Below are 15231 nucleotides of genomic sequence, written 5' to 3' on the forward strand. Positions count from 1 at the left end.
ACAATCACTCTATGGAGAGAGAACAGTTAGTAAAATGTCACACAGATTTATTACACAAAGTCACAACAGTAAGACCATAAGAATACAGGATCAGTGTATGCTGGTAGCTTTGTTTTTCCTGAGTCATAGATCATGTGACACAGCTAGAAGTGTTTAGGTCCACAGTACAGCTTTAAAAACATCCCTCCTCCCTGAGGTGCTTTAGTGTTTCTTACCATTTTGGGTGCAAATACGCATCATTAAATTTAGTCCTGTACACTGCTACAACACAAAGAACAGCACAAACATGAATTCCCTTTTTGATGGAGCAAGCTTGAAGACAAACATGGTGCCTGGATAATCTACTCTAATCTAATGATATTACTTGATCATTGGTGTTTACAGAGAGATAATTAAGTGTTAAACTCTTATGTCATTAGAAGTACCTGGTTGTCATGCTGTTATGTCACCTGCCTCACAAGATACAGTAAGTTGGAAAGTATTTGTATGGCTTATAGACCTGCAACTGACTTTACAGTCAAGAAAAGACTCACCTGACATTTCCATCTTCCTCAGAGACAATGTTAAGTCTGAGGAAAGCTTCCCTGTGCAAGGCCATCGGAAATGTCGACTACTACGGTCTTCTTGGCTTGTTAAGAAACATTTGTGTGGTACAATTGGTAAAACTGGATTAAACAAGCAAGCAAAAAAATGTGACAAAAGGCTAAGAAAAGTAGCTAACACAGAATGTGGTCCATAATAATCCTGCATTTTAAAATCGATTTCTTGAAAGTGCAAAATGTGTAATCATCAACAGAGTTGGACAAAATAACAGGAACACCTTAAAACATAATGCAATCCAATAAAACAAGACCATAAATTATGCCCTCAAAAATGATCTTTCCTTTGAGTCAACACATTTCTGTGACAAATGAGCAAAGAATTCACATTAAGTCAGTATTAAATATTACCGCAGCAGATATTTGCTGTAAAAATAAAAATAAAATAGTGCCTCTGCTCTTTTCCCTAAAGGTTTATATTATATTTCAGAAAAGTATATAAACTTTTACTCTGTTAAAGAGGTGGGTTTGTTTGTTTTTGGCCCACCTCTGCTGTGGTGAAACCCTAGTGTTTTTTGCAGGGATCCCTCGCATTTGGTTATCATCGAGTTGTGACAAATATATACTAGAAGGAAGATATTTTACAGTCGAATTATAAATTAACTGCTTTTTAAAGACTGCTCAATCTGTGATATTGTACTCTGCTGTGTTGATACCTCAGATGCTTTTACCTTTTTCACCACATGTCAATTCATACATGTAGCTGTGATGCCCTCTAATGTACCTTTCTAACTTTGAATTACTGCACGGCTGTTGTATTAGATTGCATTATAATGTCTACTGTATGTTTGCTTTCACACAAGAAGCCAGATTAGTGTGAGAAATCAGGTGCAGATGGGTCACATAAACCAGTAAATCAGATACTGTAATATGTTTACTAGCAGATTTCTCCTCCATCCTCCTCACTGCTGCCACAGATACTACCCCTGTCTTGATTCTCTGTCATGCGAATGCAAAAACCTTAAAAACCCTTTATAAACCAAGACAAGGTTTCACCCTGCCAAGAAATCTGGTTTCAGAAGAAATGGGGACCACAATTTTAAATGGCATGAGGAGGAATGACGTTATTGCCTAAGGCCAAGAATATTCATAGTTCTTCACTGTGTGAATACGAGTTGTTCCTGTTATTTTATTACCACTGACTTTACTGTAAATTCTACGGCTGCCAATTAACGGACTGTTTAATGCATATGTGAATAACAGTGTTCATGAGAAACATACATTGGAGGACTAGAAAGAAAGAATTCTCCCTCGAGGAGACCCTGTTTCCCAAGCATTAATATAAAACCAGCTCATTTTGTGACTGAGGTCTGAAACCATTACTTTTTTGGTCTGAAGTGGAGTTTCTTGGTGAGCATTGAAGCAAAGCAAGGTACTTGCTTCTTCCCAATGGCATTCCGGTCACTACTGTTCCCAACACTCCTCATCGACACTTTCCTGTTTACCAGCGTAAGTAATTCTGTGAATTCAAGGGAGTTCCCGTACTTTTGAAGCAGCTCGCACAGATCTTGGACATACCAGGAGCCGTTGATGGTCTCCCGGTGGGAATAGTACCCTTAACAAACAACACAGGGGACAGGACAAGATGGTTATTGACTGAACAGCAAAAATGACACTTAAAATTAATTATATGTCTTAAATAATAGTGTCTAAGTAGAATTACTGTTATATCTTCAAAGTATCAACTGAGTCAAATGAAGTATGACTCTACCCGTCATGCTGGGAGAAGAGCAGATTAAGATTAAACATCCCGGCCGACTCACCTTCAGCCACAGAGTAGCACATGATGAAATCAGCCCCAGCAGGGAGGGTGTGTACGGCGCTGGCGTCCACCACCACCTCATTCATCTCCAACTCACTGTCCACGGCATCACAGGCAGTCACTGGATCATCATGCTTGTCTCCGCGGCACGCCTAGTGACGGACACAGCCACGTTCACTTAGTATTTTTTAGGACTACGGATTTCCAAATAAAGCATTAAAAACAGCTAATACTTCATGTTCTGTTGGATTTGACTGGGTTTTGTTTTTTGCCTGCATTTACCTGTAATATAAAGACTTTTGGCTTTCCCACAAGGCTCTTGCACTTGTCTCCTTTGAACAGGGATGTGATATCCTGAACGCTGATCTTGCCATCGTAGGTGTAGACGTGGTCATTCTCGCCATGGCTCAGGAAGACGAGCAAAAAGCAGTCTGCGTCTGAATGGTTGGCCTCTGCAGCTGGTGGGACATCAGGTATTTGTTAAACTCGCTACTGAACACTTTGGATATGTTATCTTTGCATACACAAGACAACAAGGAAATGGGTACGAATTTAAACTACAGTAATGATCAAATTCCTTGTAATGTATGTTACTTGGCAATAAACAGTTTCTGATTCTGATCCTGCATGTGCTTACCTTCACTGATTTTATCTAAGACTTCTGCCTGTTTGTAGTTTTCATAAGTCTTCACCTCGAAGTTTAGCTCCTTCAGTCTAAAAGAGAAGTGATAAAAAGTTCAGCATGTAATGACACACGAGGGAAATTCTTACAAAACCACAGGAAAGACTTACAGTCGCTGAACAAGTACAGACAAGTTCTTAAGCACACAAAATCTAGCGTTCCCTCTCCAGCAGCTGGCTGGGAAGTGATACCTTCTCTCCAAGTTGGCGCGGTCAGCATTGGTTCCATGCCTGTCATTCAACCCTAGGCGCCAGAAGAAGCGCTCCTGGTTAAAGATGAGTGCAAGGCCTCGTCGTTTGTTGTCCATCTTGTACTCCTCTGCAGGATCCAAAGCTAAAGAGCTGTATGATTAAAAAGAGCACAGAAACAAAGACAATATTAGGTGGAAAACTGGACCGGAGGAAAGTGACAATTTCCAGCTGATTACCACGCAAATAAGAAGAGTTTACCTGCTGATGAAGGAATCGGTCTCTGTTAGGTTCTCCGTGCATGCTGTAGGAAACAGCACATACATGAATAACCAATGCAACAATGTAGAATTTCATTACTAAACAATAATGCGCTGAACAGCTTTTCTCAACATCAAAAATACTCTGAATATGTGATTGTTGATGTGAAGTTGCAAAAAATACATAGGAAAGGATTGAGCTTTTCAAGCTTTTGCTTCTTTGTTAAGCAGTACAACTACAGGTGCATGAATTACTCCACTGCTGCTGGCATGGGGTCAAGCAGCCATTGTTCCATCAGCTTAGAGTCCTCACGGCCTTCAATAGCTGTGTGACAGGTGGAGAAAGATGGCAAAGGCTGCTAAAAGAACAGAGGCCAAAAGTGACACCTCCATACCCCACCCTACAGATATGTAGGTTAGGCTGTGTGTGCTAAAGGCAGCAGCCTAGGGGTTAAGTATTATCTGGCCAGTTGTAATGTAAATCAGTATATACATAGTATCTTTGCTTGTGTTGCATTTGTTTGTTCATACACTCAGTTGCCGGTTTACTACAGTCCTGCAGTAATGAAGGTTATACGGTTCAGTCTCTTTTCAAACCGTTTCATAGAGGTGTAGATTTAACTTTACGGTCAAACTGGGTGAACACAATATCAGAATCACCTCTCAGTTTAACACGATACAACTCAACAGCACCACAAACACAGCCTCCTAACAAAGGGTGAGAGGAAATGTGGGAAAAGGATGTCCTCGTTATGTAAATTGGCTGTACTTTGACTTTACTGACAATAAAACCTGATTTCTTTACAGCTTGACTCTGTTTCACTTTTGCTTTGATAAAAGAAAACCTTTTCTCCTCTCCTGTTTTGAAGATTCACAAGAAACGTTTATACTACACAAGCTTTAGTATGTAACTTAGTGTAAAGCACTCACCTGCCCGGTCTGTTGCTGTCCTGCTGTCTTTAGCGACACTTCCTGGGAAGGTGAGACAAAGAGTAATTAAATCCTGACATTGAGAATGGTTTAATGACATTAAAAACCTGCCTCACGTGTTGTGCTAAGTTGGTGACTGACTTCAGAGAAAGAAGACTTGGAGTAAAGGCGTGTCAGCGCTTGTGTAAAACATAGTACGGGATAGTAAACAGAGCTTTACTGATGATACTCAAGTTACATCGGACATTTAAAGTCATTGCATCTATTTTTCTAAAGTTTAAAATGCCATACGCAAGGAGTCCACAACTTGTGCCGACTTTTAATTAAAAACATAAATGTAAAGTTGTTACCTCCACATCTGTCTTCTGCCGTAGTCGACATGTTCACAGGTTGACTTCACTCCGACTTACAGAACTGACAAATGAAATTTGCTTCGTCAATCCAACACCGACGAGAAAGGATTTAGCCCCTCCCCCTCGATCTCATTGGCTGCTTGTGACAACTGGAGAACACGATTGGCTCTCGCGTCTGTCAGTCAAAGGTCAACCGCGAGGACTTCCGTGTTTGCCACATTGCAACCGCAACTCTAAGAACAGGGATTTCATAAATCACAAACAATAAAAGTGAGATTAGGGTTGGCACAGCCGAAGATTAGGAGAGATAAACATCTAATCCAGACTTTAATTCGGTGGCCTTTTCTTACAACAACAACTTCAAATACGTGATTGAAAAACTATGTTTCATCTTTTAGATGAAGAATCAATGGGAGCCCAGTCACAGATCCTCAGTTGTCCCGAGACTGAGCCTCTGTGTTAGAGGAGGCTGCTTACAAGATAAATTGTTTTTTACAAAAATGTCAATGATGACAACTATCAATAAAAACGTGTCTTTATTTTTATGACAGTTTAACATACGTTTTTTCCACAGTGTTAACACATTGACATCAGTTAAGTGCACCATTGTATTCCCCTCCAAGTGATATGTTACAAACAATTTACAAATATTATAAAGGGAAAACTAAAATGTTTTAAATGCTGTAGAAACACATTGTTGACTTACTTATTTATCACATGTTTCCTATTCGCGTTATGGGAGGGAGGACTGGGCAGTAATGTTTAATTTTACAGTCCATTATTTCCTAATAATTTCTTGAAACTTTCCTGAAAAGAGCTACAAAAATTTGGCGGTAATTACGGGGAAAATAAAGCCAAAGTTCTGAGACCATTAATTTAGTCAAACAGTTGCTGATTTCCAGAAGAATGTCCTTGAAAACCAGTTTCATTTACACCTAAGTAAAACATTATTCATAACGAATTTATTTTTGGAAACATTGTTTTTCATATATGTTGAATTGTATGCTTTCATGACTGTTCAGCTGACCTGCTGTACAGTAAATAAAAATCTCCTCGTTTAGCTAGTTTAGCTAAACAGTTAATTGGAATTAATAAATTTGAAGTTACCCAATTGAACACTGTCTCTGTTTTACCTATAACACTGGGGAACAATTTGAAAAAAAAATTCTGTAGAGTTAGATTTTTATGCTGATTAAAACTAAAATTGGCATGCTGATTCCAAAATCAGTTTTTTTCTGGCACGTCAAGTTTTTTCTCCACAGCTTACCCTCCAGATAAGCAAAATTCCACTGATCAGCTGTAGTAAGACTTGCCAGCTGATTACAATTGGACTCATCTACAGCTACGTGGCAACTTGTTTGTGCAGTCACAATTGAGACAATGCGGTGAGAGGTGTGTGCAGCTCCCAATAGGTCAGTACTATCACACACATATCTGTTAAGTACAGTATTTTTCATATTTCTTAAGAAAACGGGGATCCTATAGTTCAAAAACTTGACGTGATAGAGAAAAACTGAGATCAGTTTTGGATTCCGCACCCAAAAATTAGTTAAAAACAGCTGTCAGACCTAACTCAACAAAAATTGTGTTCCCCAGTGTAATCAATGCCAAATTACATATATTTTTTTAACTTACTAGCATGTAATAAGGAATTTACAAACCCATAAAATAAAGTGTCGGGTGCTACCCAAGCATCCAACAGCCAGGAAAACCCTGAAACGCCCTGTTTCCAGTCCATCGCTAACCCTAACCCTAACACATTACACAGTGTTAACAAAATATAAATAATTCAATTTCTCTTACTTATTTAAACTTTGATTAAGATCAGAACAATACAGATATTCTAATTTCATATGACAGACAGGATGAGCTTGATGTTGTCAATAAGGTTAATTCTGTGAGTGAGAATTTTCAGCTGATCCAACCACACAAACTAGGCATCAGGCATCAAACAACACACACATGAATAACCCATGCAACAATGTATAATCACAGAACAATAATGCACTGAAAGGTCTGGCTTTACAGCTTTTTTTCAATATCAAAAATATGATTTCATAAAGGTGATCATTTTGGACACTGTATTATGTATTGCCAGTGAAGCGAAAGTACAGTGTACATGATATAAAGTAATAATCAAGCCAACTCAAGTCAGTTGATGATTAATAGCAGCCTATTTGAGTTGGTTGTACTTTGGCTTTACTGACAATAAAACCAGATTTCTTTACAACTTTACAGTTGGTTACTGTTTGTCTTGTGCCCAAGAAGACTTGGAGTAAAGGCTTGAAAGCACTTATGTAAGAACATAGTAAACAATAGTAAACAGAGCTTGACTGATGATACTTAAATTACACTGGAAATTTAAAGTCATTGCATTTATTTTTCCAACTTTGAAAAAGTCCACAACTTACGTCTACATTTAAGCATACATGTAAAGTTGTTACCTCCACAACTGTCTTCTGCCGTAGTCGACATGTTCACAGGTTGACTTCACTTAAACTGACACAATTGACGGATTAATTTGCTCTGTCAATCCAACAGCGATAAACCAGGATTTAGCTCCTCCCCCTCAATCATATTGGCTGAGTGTGACAACATGATAGGCTCTCACCTCTGTCAGTCAAAGGGCAACATCCATTTATCCATCCATCCATTTTCTGCTGCATTGTGGTGGCAGCAGGCTAAGCAAGGTAGTCCAGACGTACATCTCCCCAGCATACTCCCATGACCCCCCAAACTACCCTGCGAGGGTAAGGAGCTGGTTGTTGGAATCAGCATTGCTGAGGGACTTCTCCAGAGGCTTTAAACTGTATTGCTCTACAATTTCCTCAGTCAGGGTCAGCAGTTCTCCCCTGCTTACTCTTCCTGAGTCGTCTGACTGTTTGCCAGAACATGCTTGAGGCCAGCTGAAAGTCCTTCTCCATAGCCTCCCCAAACTCTTCCTACACCCAGGTTTTTTTCTTTGGTGACCACAAAAACCGCAGCCCTTCTGTTCTGTCTGCTGCTGTAGGACACCGGCTAGGCCAACCAAGCCCGAAAGGCCTCCTCCTTCAGCTTGATGGCCTCCTTTTCCACTTATGTCCACCAGGTAGCTGCCTCGACAGGCACCGACAACCTTCTGGTCAAAACTCCTAGCGGCAGCCTCTCGGGCCCACTCTGATTCCATGTTCAGAGTTTTGCTTGTTGTCAATTACATAACAAACAAGCATCCAAATGCTTGCAATCTGCTTGGACCCTGATCATTGACGCTTGCGGCCATATTTTCTTAATAATTTGTTGAAAGTTTCCTAGAATTAACTACGTCAATTTGGAGGTAATTACAGGGAAAATAAAGACGAAGTTCTGAGACTGTTTAGTTAGTTTAGTTCTTAAAAGCAGTTGCTGATTTCCAGAGGAACATCCTTGAAAAAAAACAGCTCCATTTACACCCAAGTAAATAGTTATTCATCATTAATTTATTATTGGAACAATTATTCTTCATATATGTTGATGAATGTATATATGTACATGAATGTTCAGCTGACCTGCTGTGCATTAAATATAAAACTCCTGGTTTAGCTAGTTTAGCATTTAATTGTACCTATTGAACACTGTCCTGTTTTACCTATAATCAATGCAAAATTACATCAGGTTTTGTTTTACCATGAAACTTCTTAGTCAAGGATTTGGAAATTACATACCCATAAAATAAAGTGTTGGGCGCTATCCAAGCATCCAAAATCTGTTTCCAGTCCATTACGGGAAAAATGCATTACACAGTATAACAAAATATAAATAATTAACTGACAGGAAAGATATTAATTGTTCACTCTAAAAACTGTATTTTCACACTCACTTTGTCTAATAGATGTCTACATTTCAAAACTCCAATAAAGGGAGGCGAGAGACACAAGTCAGTGTAGGCCAAAGAGGCTCTATCCCTGAGAAAATGTGAAAGAAGTTTATTGCTGCCATCCTTCTGTCAGTGTTGTGCTTGTGAATCAGTCTGTTCCACGGCGTTGATCCTGCGGTGGCGTCACAGTTCCTTCTTCACTTCATACTGACACACACAAGACTCTCGCTGGCTGTCCAGGTATGGCTTACATCCCAAGTGCATAACAGCGTCAAACAGCAGAGTCACTGCTGACTCACAAGCTGCCAAGAAGAACATAAATACACAACAGCGGAAAGGTGAGTTGGTTTAAAAACAGGTACCTGCTATCATGTGACTATAAGTGAATCAATTAAAATTGACTTTTAAAAAAACTTTTAAAATTAGCTTTATCTTGCCCTCTGCTGGAAATACTGTGTTTTACACTCACACAGTAGAAATGGATTTGTTCATTTAATAAGATGTAAATGTATTTTACACATATCTAGCACTGAAGCATAGCTTCTTTTCTAAATGTTGTCCTAAAAGTATTCCATAGTCAACCACTTTTTTATGTAGATTGCTTTCTCAGGTGCACCTGTACTACATCAGATTATATTGTATGCTATTGTGGAACACTAATTGTAAATATACATTATCTAAATACTTCAAAAACTGGCCCTGCTGATTGAGTGCTAACACTGACTCAGTACAGGAATCTCAAGGGAGGGTTAGGGTTAGTTTAGTTTAGGGTTGTTTTAGATTTTTACATTACTGGTCACCATTAGGAATGAGGTGCTGATTATATTCCAGACGCACAAAGTAATAAAACAATGAAATTTCATTGTTCATTTGTATGTTTAGAATTTGATTTAATTCAGATTTGCACCAGGATTTCAATTTTTAAAATACAACAACCAAATGGTAACACCTTTAAAACAACACTCACTGACATCAGGACAAAAAAAACAACAATTTAAGAAGGGAACTTCTTAACTGAATGTTGAAAGCTCATCTACTCTTAAATTCACTGTGCAGCCTTACAATCTACAATCATCTACAGACCGTGGTATAGGATACAACTCCATCTGCATCTAATTTGAACACATTGGCTCAGCATCTTACCTTGGACACTCTGGGCCAATCCCAGAGTCCTTTGCACATTCCTGCAGATGGTCTCGAGACAGTCCTGGAACTGCTCATCGCAGTCGTGCTTCTCACGGCCGCAGGTGTCATAGCAGCGGTCATGTTGGTTACAACATTTTGTCATGGACGGGATGCCTATGTCAAACTGGAAAAAACAGGTTTGTCACTCTTTATGCTGTATTTTCGACTGACATTCAAATGATACTGCCTGCAGGAGACATGAACTTCCCCTGATGCAAAAGATGTGATAATGGTTCAGTGGTTGGTTTGTAAAATCTGGGAAAAAAAACTTTCAGCAATGACAAAACGCAATGACAATACAATGGTCCAAGTCTTTTTATAAAACATAACTCAGTAACAAAAAGAGAGCCCTTCATATTCTCAAGTGTGTGAAGAAAATTAGTAAAATAAAGGATGCTATTTGTTTAGCATTGGGTATCTTTTAGTATCTATTAACGAAAACCGACTGATGCTGGATTTTGGAGCACCATACCGATATCAATATTTGAGGTATATGTGGGCAGATATTTGTTCTTTTAATGTTAATGCATAACATAGCTTAATGTTTTTGATAAGTATCCCTTAAATATGGTTATTCAAGAGTTGTAACATATGCACTAAGTGGTACATATTAGAGTTACTTACAATACCCTTGGGGGGGACTATCTATAGAAGGTTGACACTGTTTGTAAATTATCTCGAACATATATTTGGAATGTCTGTAGTTTAATTTCTTGTTACTTATCATATATGCCGATACCAATATATATGCAATAACCAAATATAGGCTGGCGACAATTTATCCGTCAGGCTCTATTTTATATCCACAAAGTACCTTGTTGTAATACGGACTAAACATATTGTATAGTGTGTGTACACATTTATTCATGCAATGCCCGTCCCGAGATGGGCCTTTAAAATACATAAAACTCAACAACAAATACACAAGAGACAGTACGAAACACAAACTCAACAATAGGTACGTACATTAAAAAAAGTACAGACAAAAACTAATATAATAAAGCACCATAAAACAAGAAGCACCAGATCATTCATGACTACATGAGAGACTGATGCCTCTCCAAACTGTTCAGTTGAAGTTTACAATGATCCCAGTCAGGATCCAGTTTGAGTTCTGTAGGTAAGGAATTCTACATGCTGTTTGTCCAAAGGAGGATTTACATACTTATTACACATCAAACTATAAAGCTAAAATATTAGGCAACATTCAGTGTACAAGAATAACGCAGTTTGGGTTGCTGTGTGCGTCAGTAATCACATGGTGACCAATGTTGCTTGTCCCAGACATATATGAAACCTCCAACCACCCAAAACTGTCAGACTACCTGAAATCCAAACAGCGGGGAGCCACATCCGTTGGGTGGTGGCTGCTTGTACCCGGGACGGGGCATCGGCTTGTAACCTGTGCGAGAGGAGCAAAGGTGAAGATGTTCCTTGTTCTGCCACAGTCAGTTATCTTGCTGTCAGAGATAAGCACATCAGTACAGACGACTTAATGGCTTACTGTGACACTCAAGGGGCGACAATGTATATCTTCTTGCGTGTTGCAAAGGTTCAGCATTCATTAAATGTGTCTCCTACGACTTATCTGTAGTTAGGCTTGAAAGAAGAAAGAAGCTAGCTTAACTTACCATCACTACACCTGTAATGGCACAGCCCGTCGTCGCCGCCAAACAAATCCAGTGCTGCGTTCAGGTACGTGTCAATCTTGTGTATTCCGTTACGGATGGTTTTCAGAGTCATCCTCCAGTCTGGAGTCTCTGGCTCATGTTTACAAGCAGACACATATGGAAGGCATGCACAAGAGTACAAAGCCAAGAGAAAAACACAGATGTAGCTGTGGTAGTGCATAGTCCACCTAACGTCAGCGCCAGAAAGCAGCGTTTCCCGGCACATTGGTTTCATTTAGGCTGATTTATTCCTCAAAATGTTGTCTCGATGGCATCTCAAGTTTCACTTGTGGTTGTTTTCATTTCACTACTTACACCTTGGAGGCACGAGCCTGCCTGCCGACCTGCCCCGGGTGTAGATATTGTTTCCGGGTTTGACGCCGTCATGTGACCGCTGATAAACCAATGAAGATGATGTCACAAGTCGCATTGTCAGTAAAGAAAAATACTTGACTAACAAGCCATGGATGTATAATAAGACGTGTTATAATAATATCATGAAACCCCCATGATACAAGTGAACAAAAAGTCCGTGATATTTTAAAGATTAATTTCACGGTATTTCAATGTATGATAGAAGTTTGAAAACTTTCTTTCTTGTAAATCAGAACATCAAAAATCAGTAATTTATTCGACATTGCTCACCAGCTCATTACCCACAGTAGCTACAAGGCACAGATCCCCCGGGGCCCCAGACCATCATCAGTCGTAAAATGAAGTTTGGCATGCAGATACATTTTTAAAAACCTCTATTTTTTGAAAGTCTTTCTAATATAAATCAGATTATATGTATACTAGTGATCCATGAAAGGAGCCCATGTAGGATGTGAGGGTCCCTGTTGTGTTGACTACATTTCAATGAGTTGAGCTATAACATCTTTTAGAACAAGATTCAGGCTCAAACAGCTAAAACATTTCATGTAATGAAAAAAGGCATATCTTTGTAGTGCCCTTGCTCAAAACGGCTTGTAGTTATGATTGGTGCATACCAAGTCTATATTCAAGTACAAAATTGAGCTACTTGTTCTTATCAGTACTTTATATTACTTTATAGTCCACAACATTTCAAAAGCAAATACAGTGCTTTTTAGTCCACCACACTACTTTGACAGCTGCAGTTCCTGCTTACTCTGCAGATTAAGATTTTACATGAAAAAGAATATGATTTATTGTAAATTAAACTACAAAACAAAATATGTAGTTGTTAAAATACCTCCACCTTCACCAGCTGCAACATTGCTTTAAGGTTAAGGCACCAGTAGGCTAATAATAAAACAAATATCATCAAAAGTTTCACTTATTTTCATGAACATTGGAGATTTATTTAGCGAGAATTTGCAGGATCTGTTTACAGTAAAACATTTTGATGCACTGCCGGCTCAGGACAGTCTGAAGACGCAGTGTAACAACTTTAGTGTTAGTCAAAAATATGGGAGGAAATAGGTTTAATTAGTTTTACAATTTTTGAGAAAAACAGAGTGATGGCCTTCATAATTCCTGCCAGCTTGAAGTATCTGAACATTTCTGCTCACTTGGGCCGACATTTGGTGAAAGTTACAAAGTGGTAGCACGTACGACTGATTTGTTATGAATTTTCAAAGTTTTAAACTTTTGACAGTTGCTGTAGCACCACCATCAGAACTATATATATTTGTTTGAATGCAACTGTTAGAGTGACTTTCTAACAATAAAACCATAATATTAGAGAAAATGAGCTGGAGAACTTTAATTGTTGATGTACACATGAATTGGGTGATGCACCTAAGCATTGCAAACATATTTTAGCTTAACACCCCTAACCCTGACTCACCTACAAACTATTTTATCATGACTACTACTGTAATGCTAGGGCAAGTGGTTTTCACATGAAGGAACACTGTTACAAAAGCAAGTTGCAAGTTTCCCTCGTATTTTCTACACAAAACGTTTGACCTGACTGAAAGTGAATTAGCAGAAGCCTGAGTTGAATATTTACAGCTCAGACTGCAAATGATAAGAGAGATAAGCAGAAATTACATTTTTTAAACTTTTATTGATTTTTATAATATTTTTTATAATAATTAAACTTATATATGGTGTCCATTTGCTGCATGGTTTTGAGAAATGTGGGAGGAAACCGGAGCACCCGGAGTAAACCCACGCCACCAAAGCAGGCAACATGCCCTTCTGAGTTGGTCCTGCTGAGGTGGCCCTGAGAGCTCTTGGACTTGAACTCTCTATTGCATTCATCTTGAGGGAAAAAGGAGAAACCCCAGACAATTTGTTACTTCAAGATGAATGCATATATATGTAATCTAAAATTTTATGATTACATTTTTCATCAATCAGCATACAAAGTGAATTCCAGTCATTCCACTATTGTATTTAAAGGTTTCTGTGAAGGGCTCTGAGATGAATTTTCCCAAGGAGGAGAAGAATCTGCGGATGATGGAACGCTTTGGTGGTGTCATCAGACGATGTTTGAAAGAGGACACAATAAAATCATCAATTACTGGTTCCCCTAGATTCATGGAAACCAGCAAGATCTCTGCATTGCCACACTTCTTGCACAGGTCCTTGAAAATGGCCTTGTTGAGTTTTTTAAGAGTGTCTGGGGTGATGTGAAAATCTACATCCTTGACTTGGGCCCATATTTTTTTGAAGTAGTGATCAATGAGGGTTTCAGGCTTTCCAAAGTTGCGGATTCGTAAAAATACCTTCTCCACAAGTATCCTGACAGAAATTTCTTTGTCCTTTGCCTGTGCTGTTGCATCCTGCACAAGTTTGGACTGAGTTGCCAAAGGTACACTCTCCTCGGTGACCTGTGGTGACTGTGTCAGTGACACGGACTCCTTGTCGTTTAAAGCGAGCGTCGCCCCGTCACTGTGCAGTTCACTCTTCTGTTCTGATGCTGGGTGTGTAACATCTCTTTCTTCCAAACTCTTAACTTCTTCAGCGATTAACTGAGGGATGTCATCTGCAATAACTTGAATCTCCAGAGAGGTGTCAGATTGCAGCAACTCGTTCTTAGAGTCTGTCATATTGTCCAATAGAGGTTCTGGGATTTCAGGGACGGCTTTGCTATCTATTTCCTGGACAACTACAGTTGTTGGAATCTTAAAGCTGTCCTTTGATTCTCCTTGGCCCTTCTCCGGGGCCTGTGGCTCCACAGATGTTGCTGGTGACTGATCATTTTCCGTCACCTCCAGATCTGCCGTCTCCAGGTGTCCGTCAGCGTCCACCTGTACGGCGGCAGTCGTACTTGGTCTCTGCATATGTGGTTGAGGAGCGCCCAAATCTTTCATCTTGCCTGTGAATGCTTTTGACATTTCGCAGACATGACAGACCATAATGTAAAGTCTGTGCGGGGGAATGATGCGTGGCGGCATTTCATGCTCTACACAAGCGGAGAGGGCAGAGTTAATATTTTCTGCAACCTCTTTGACAACCATATTTGTCAACCTTTCTGAGCTGTCACAGTGGACTTGGTCTTTAACGCTCAGAACCTGTGCAAAACTCTGAGGGAGTGTGTCGCTCAGACTGGACCGAACACACGCCTCAGACATGTATACTGTCATGCCACTAAGACTCATCAACAAGAAGTTTGACACTAATGCTATTAAGTCCAAAAGTAATTCTGACAACAGATCTTTTGTGGCATCATCAGGGGTACCTCTCTTCAACCCACTCCACTGTTCCGTTGTCAAGGCTTGAAAAAAGGATTCGATGAGAGGCCGAATAGCATCTACTTTAACCTCCGGTACCTCCTCTGTCGATGAACCTACTGTAAC

At 39.4% G+C, this 15231-nt stretch overlaps 2 protein-coding genes across 4 annotated transcripts; both read right to left on the reverse strand.

Annotated features, from left to right (window-relative positions):
- Window positions 1-30: 30 nt before the first annotated feature.
- On the reverse strand, window positions 31-7249 carry LOC139294332 (caspase-6-like). Of its 3 annotated transcripts, none has more exons than XM_070916208.1 (8): window positions 7219-7249; window positions 4422-4463; window positions 3493-3535; window positions 3235-3384; window positions 2999-3075; window positions 2644-2819; window positions 2363-2513; window positions 31-2154 (listed from the first exon to the last, which is right to left on the reverse strand). In XM_070916208.1, the coding sequence occupies exons 1-8, from the start codon at window positions 7247-7249 to the stop codon at window positions 1919-1921; spliced, it is 906 nt and encodes a 301-aa protein (XP_070772309.1). In that variant the 3' UTR covers window positions 31-1918. The 3 variants fall into 3 exon arrangements, with proteins under 3 accessions (XP_070772309.1, XP_070772301.1, XP_070772292.1); XM_070916200.1 differs by lacking the exon at window positions 7219-7249 and adding an exon at window positions 4772-4826 and having other exon boundaries at window positions 2644-2813; XM_070916191.1 differs by lacking the exon at window positions 7219-7249 and adding an exon at window positions 4772-4826.
- Window positions 7250-8256: 1007 nt separating this feature from the next.
- pla2g12a (phospholipase A2, group XIIA) lies at window positions 8257-11798 on the reverse strand. Its single transcript, XM_070921380.1, has 4 exons — window positions 11423-11798; window positions 11117-11193; window positions 9750-9915; window positions 8257-8908 (listed from the first exon to the last, which is right to left on the reverse strand). The coding sequence occupies exons 1-4, from the start codon at window positions 11694-11696 to the stop codon at window positions 8790-8792; spliced, it is 636 nt and encodes a 211-aa protein (XP_070777481.1). The 5' UTR covers window positions 11697-11798; the 3' UTR covers window positions 8257-8789.
- Between the last annotated feature and the right edge of the window lie 3433 nt (window positions 11799-15231).

Source organism: Enoplosus armatus, chromosome 2 (genome assembly GCF_043641665.1).
Source record: "Enoplosus armatus isolate fEnoArm2 chromosome 2, fEnoArm2.hap1, whole genome shotgun sequence".
Lineage (NCBI taxonomy): Eukaryota > Metazoa > Chordata > Actinopteri > Centrarchiformes > Enoplosidae > Enoplosus > Enoplosus armatus.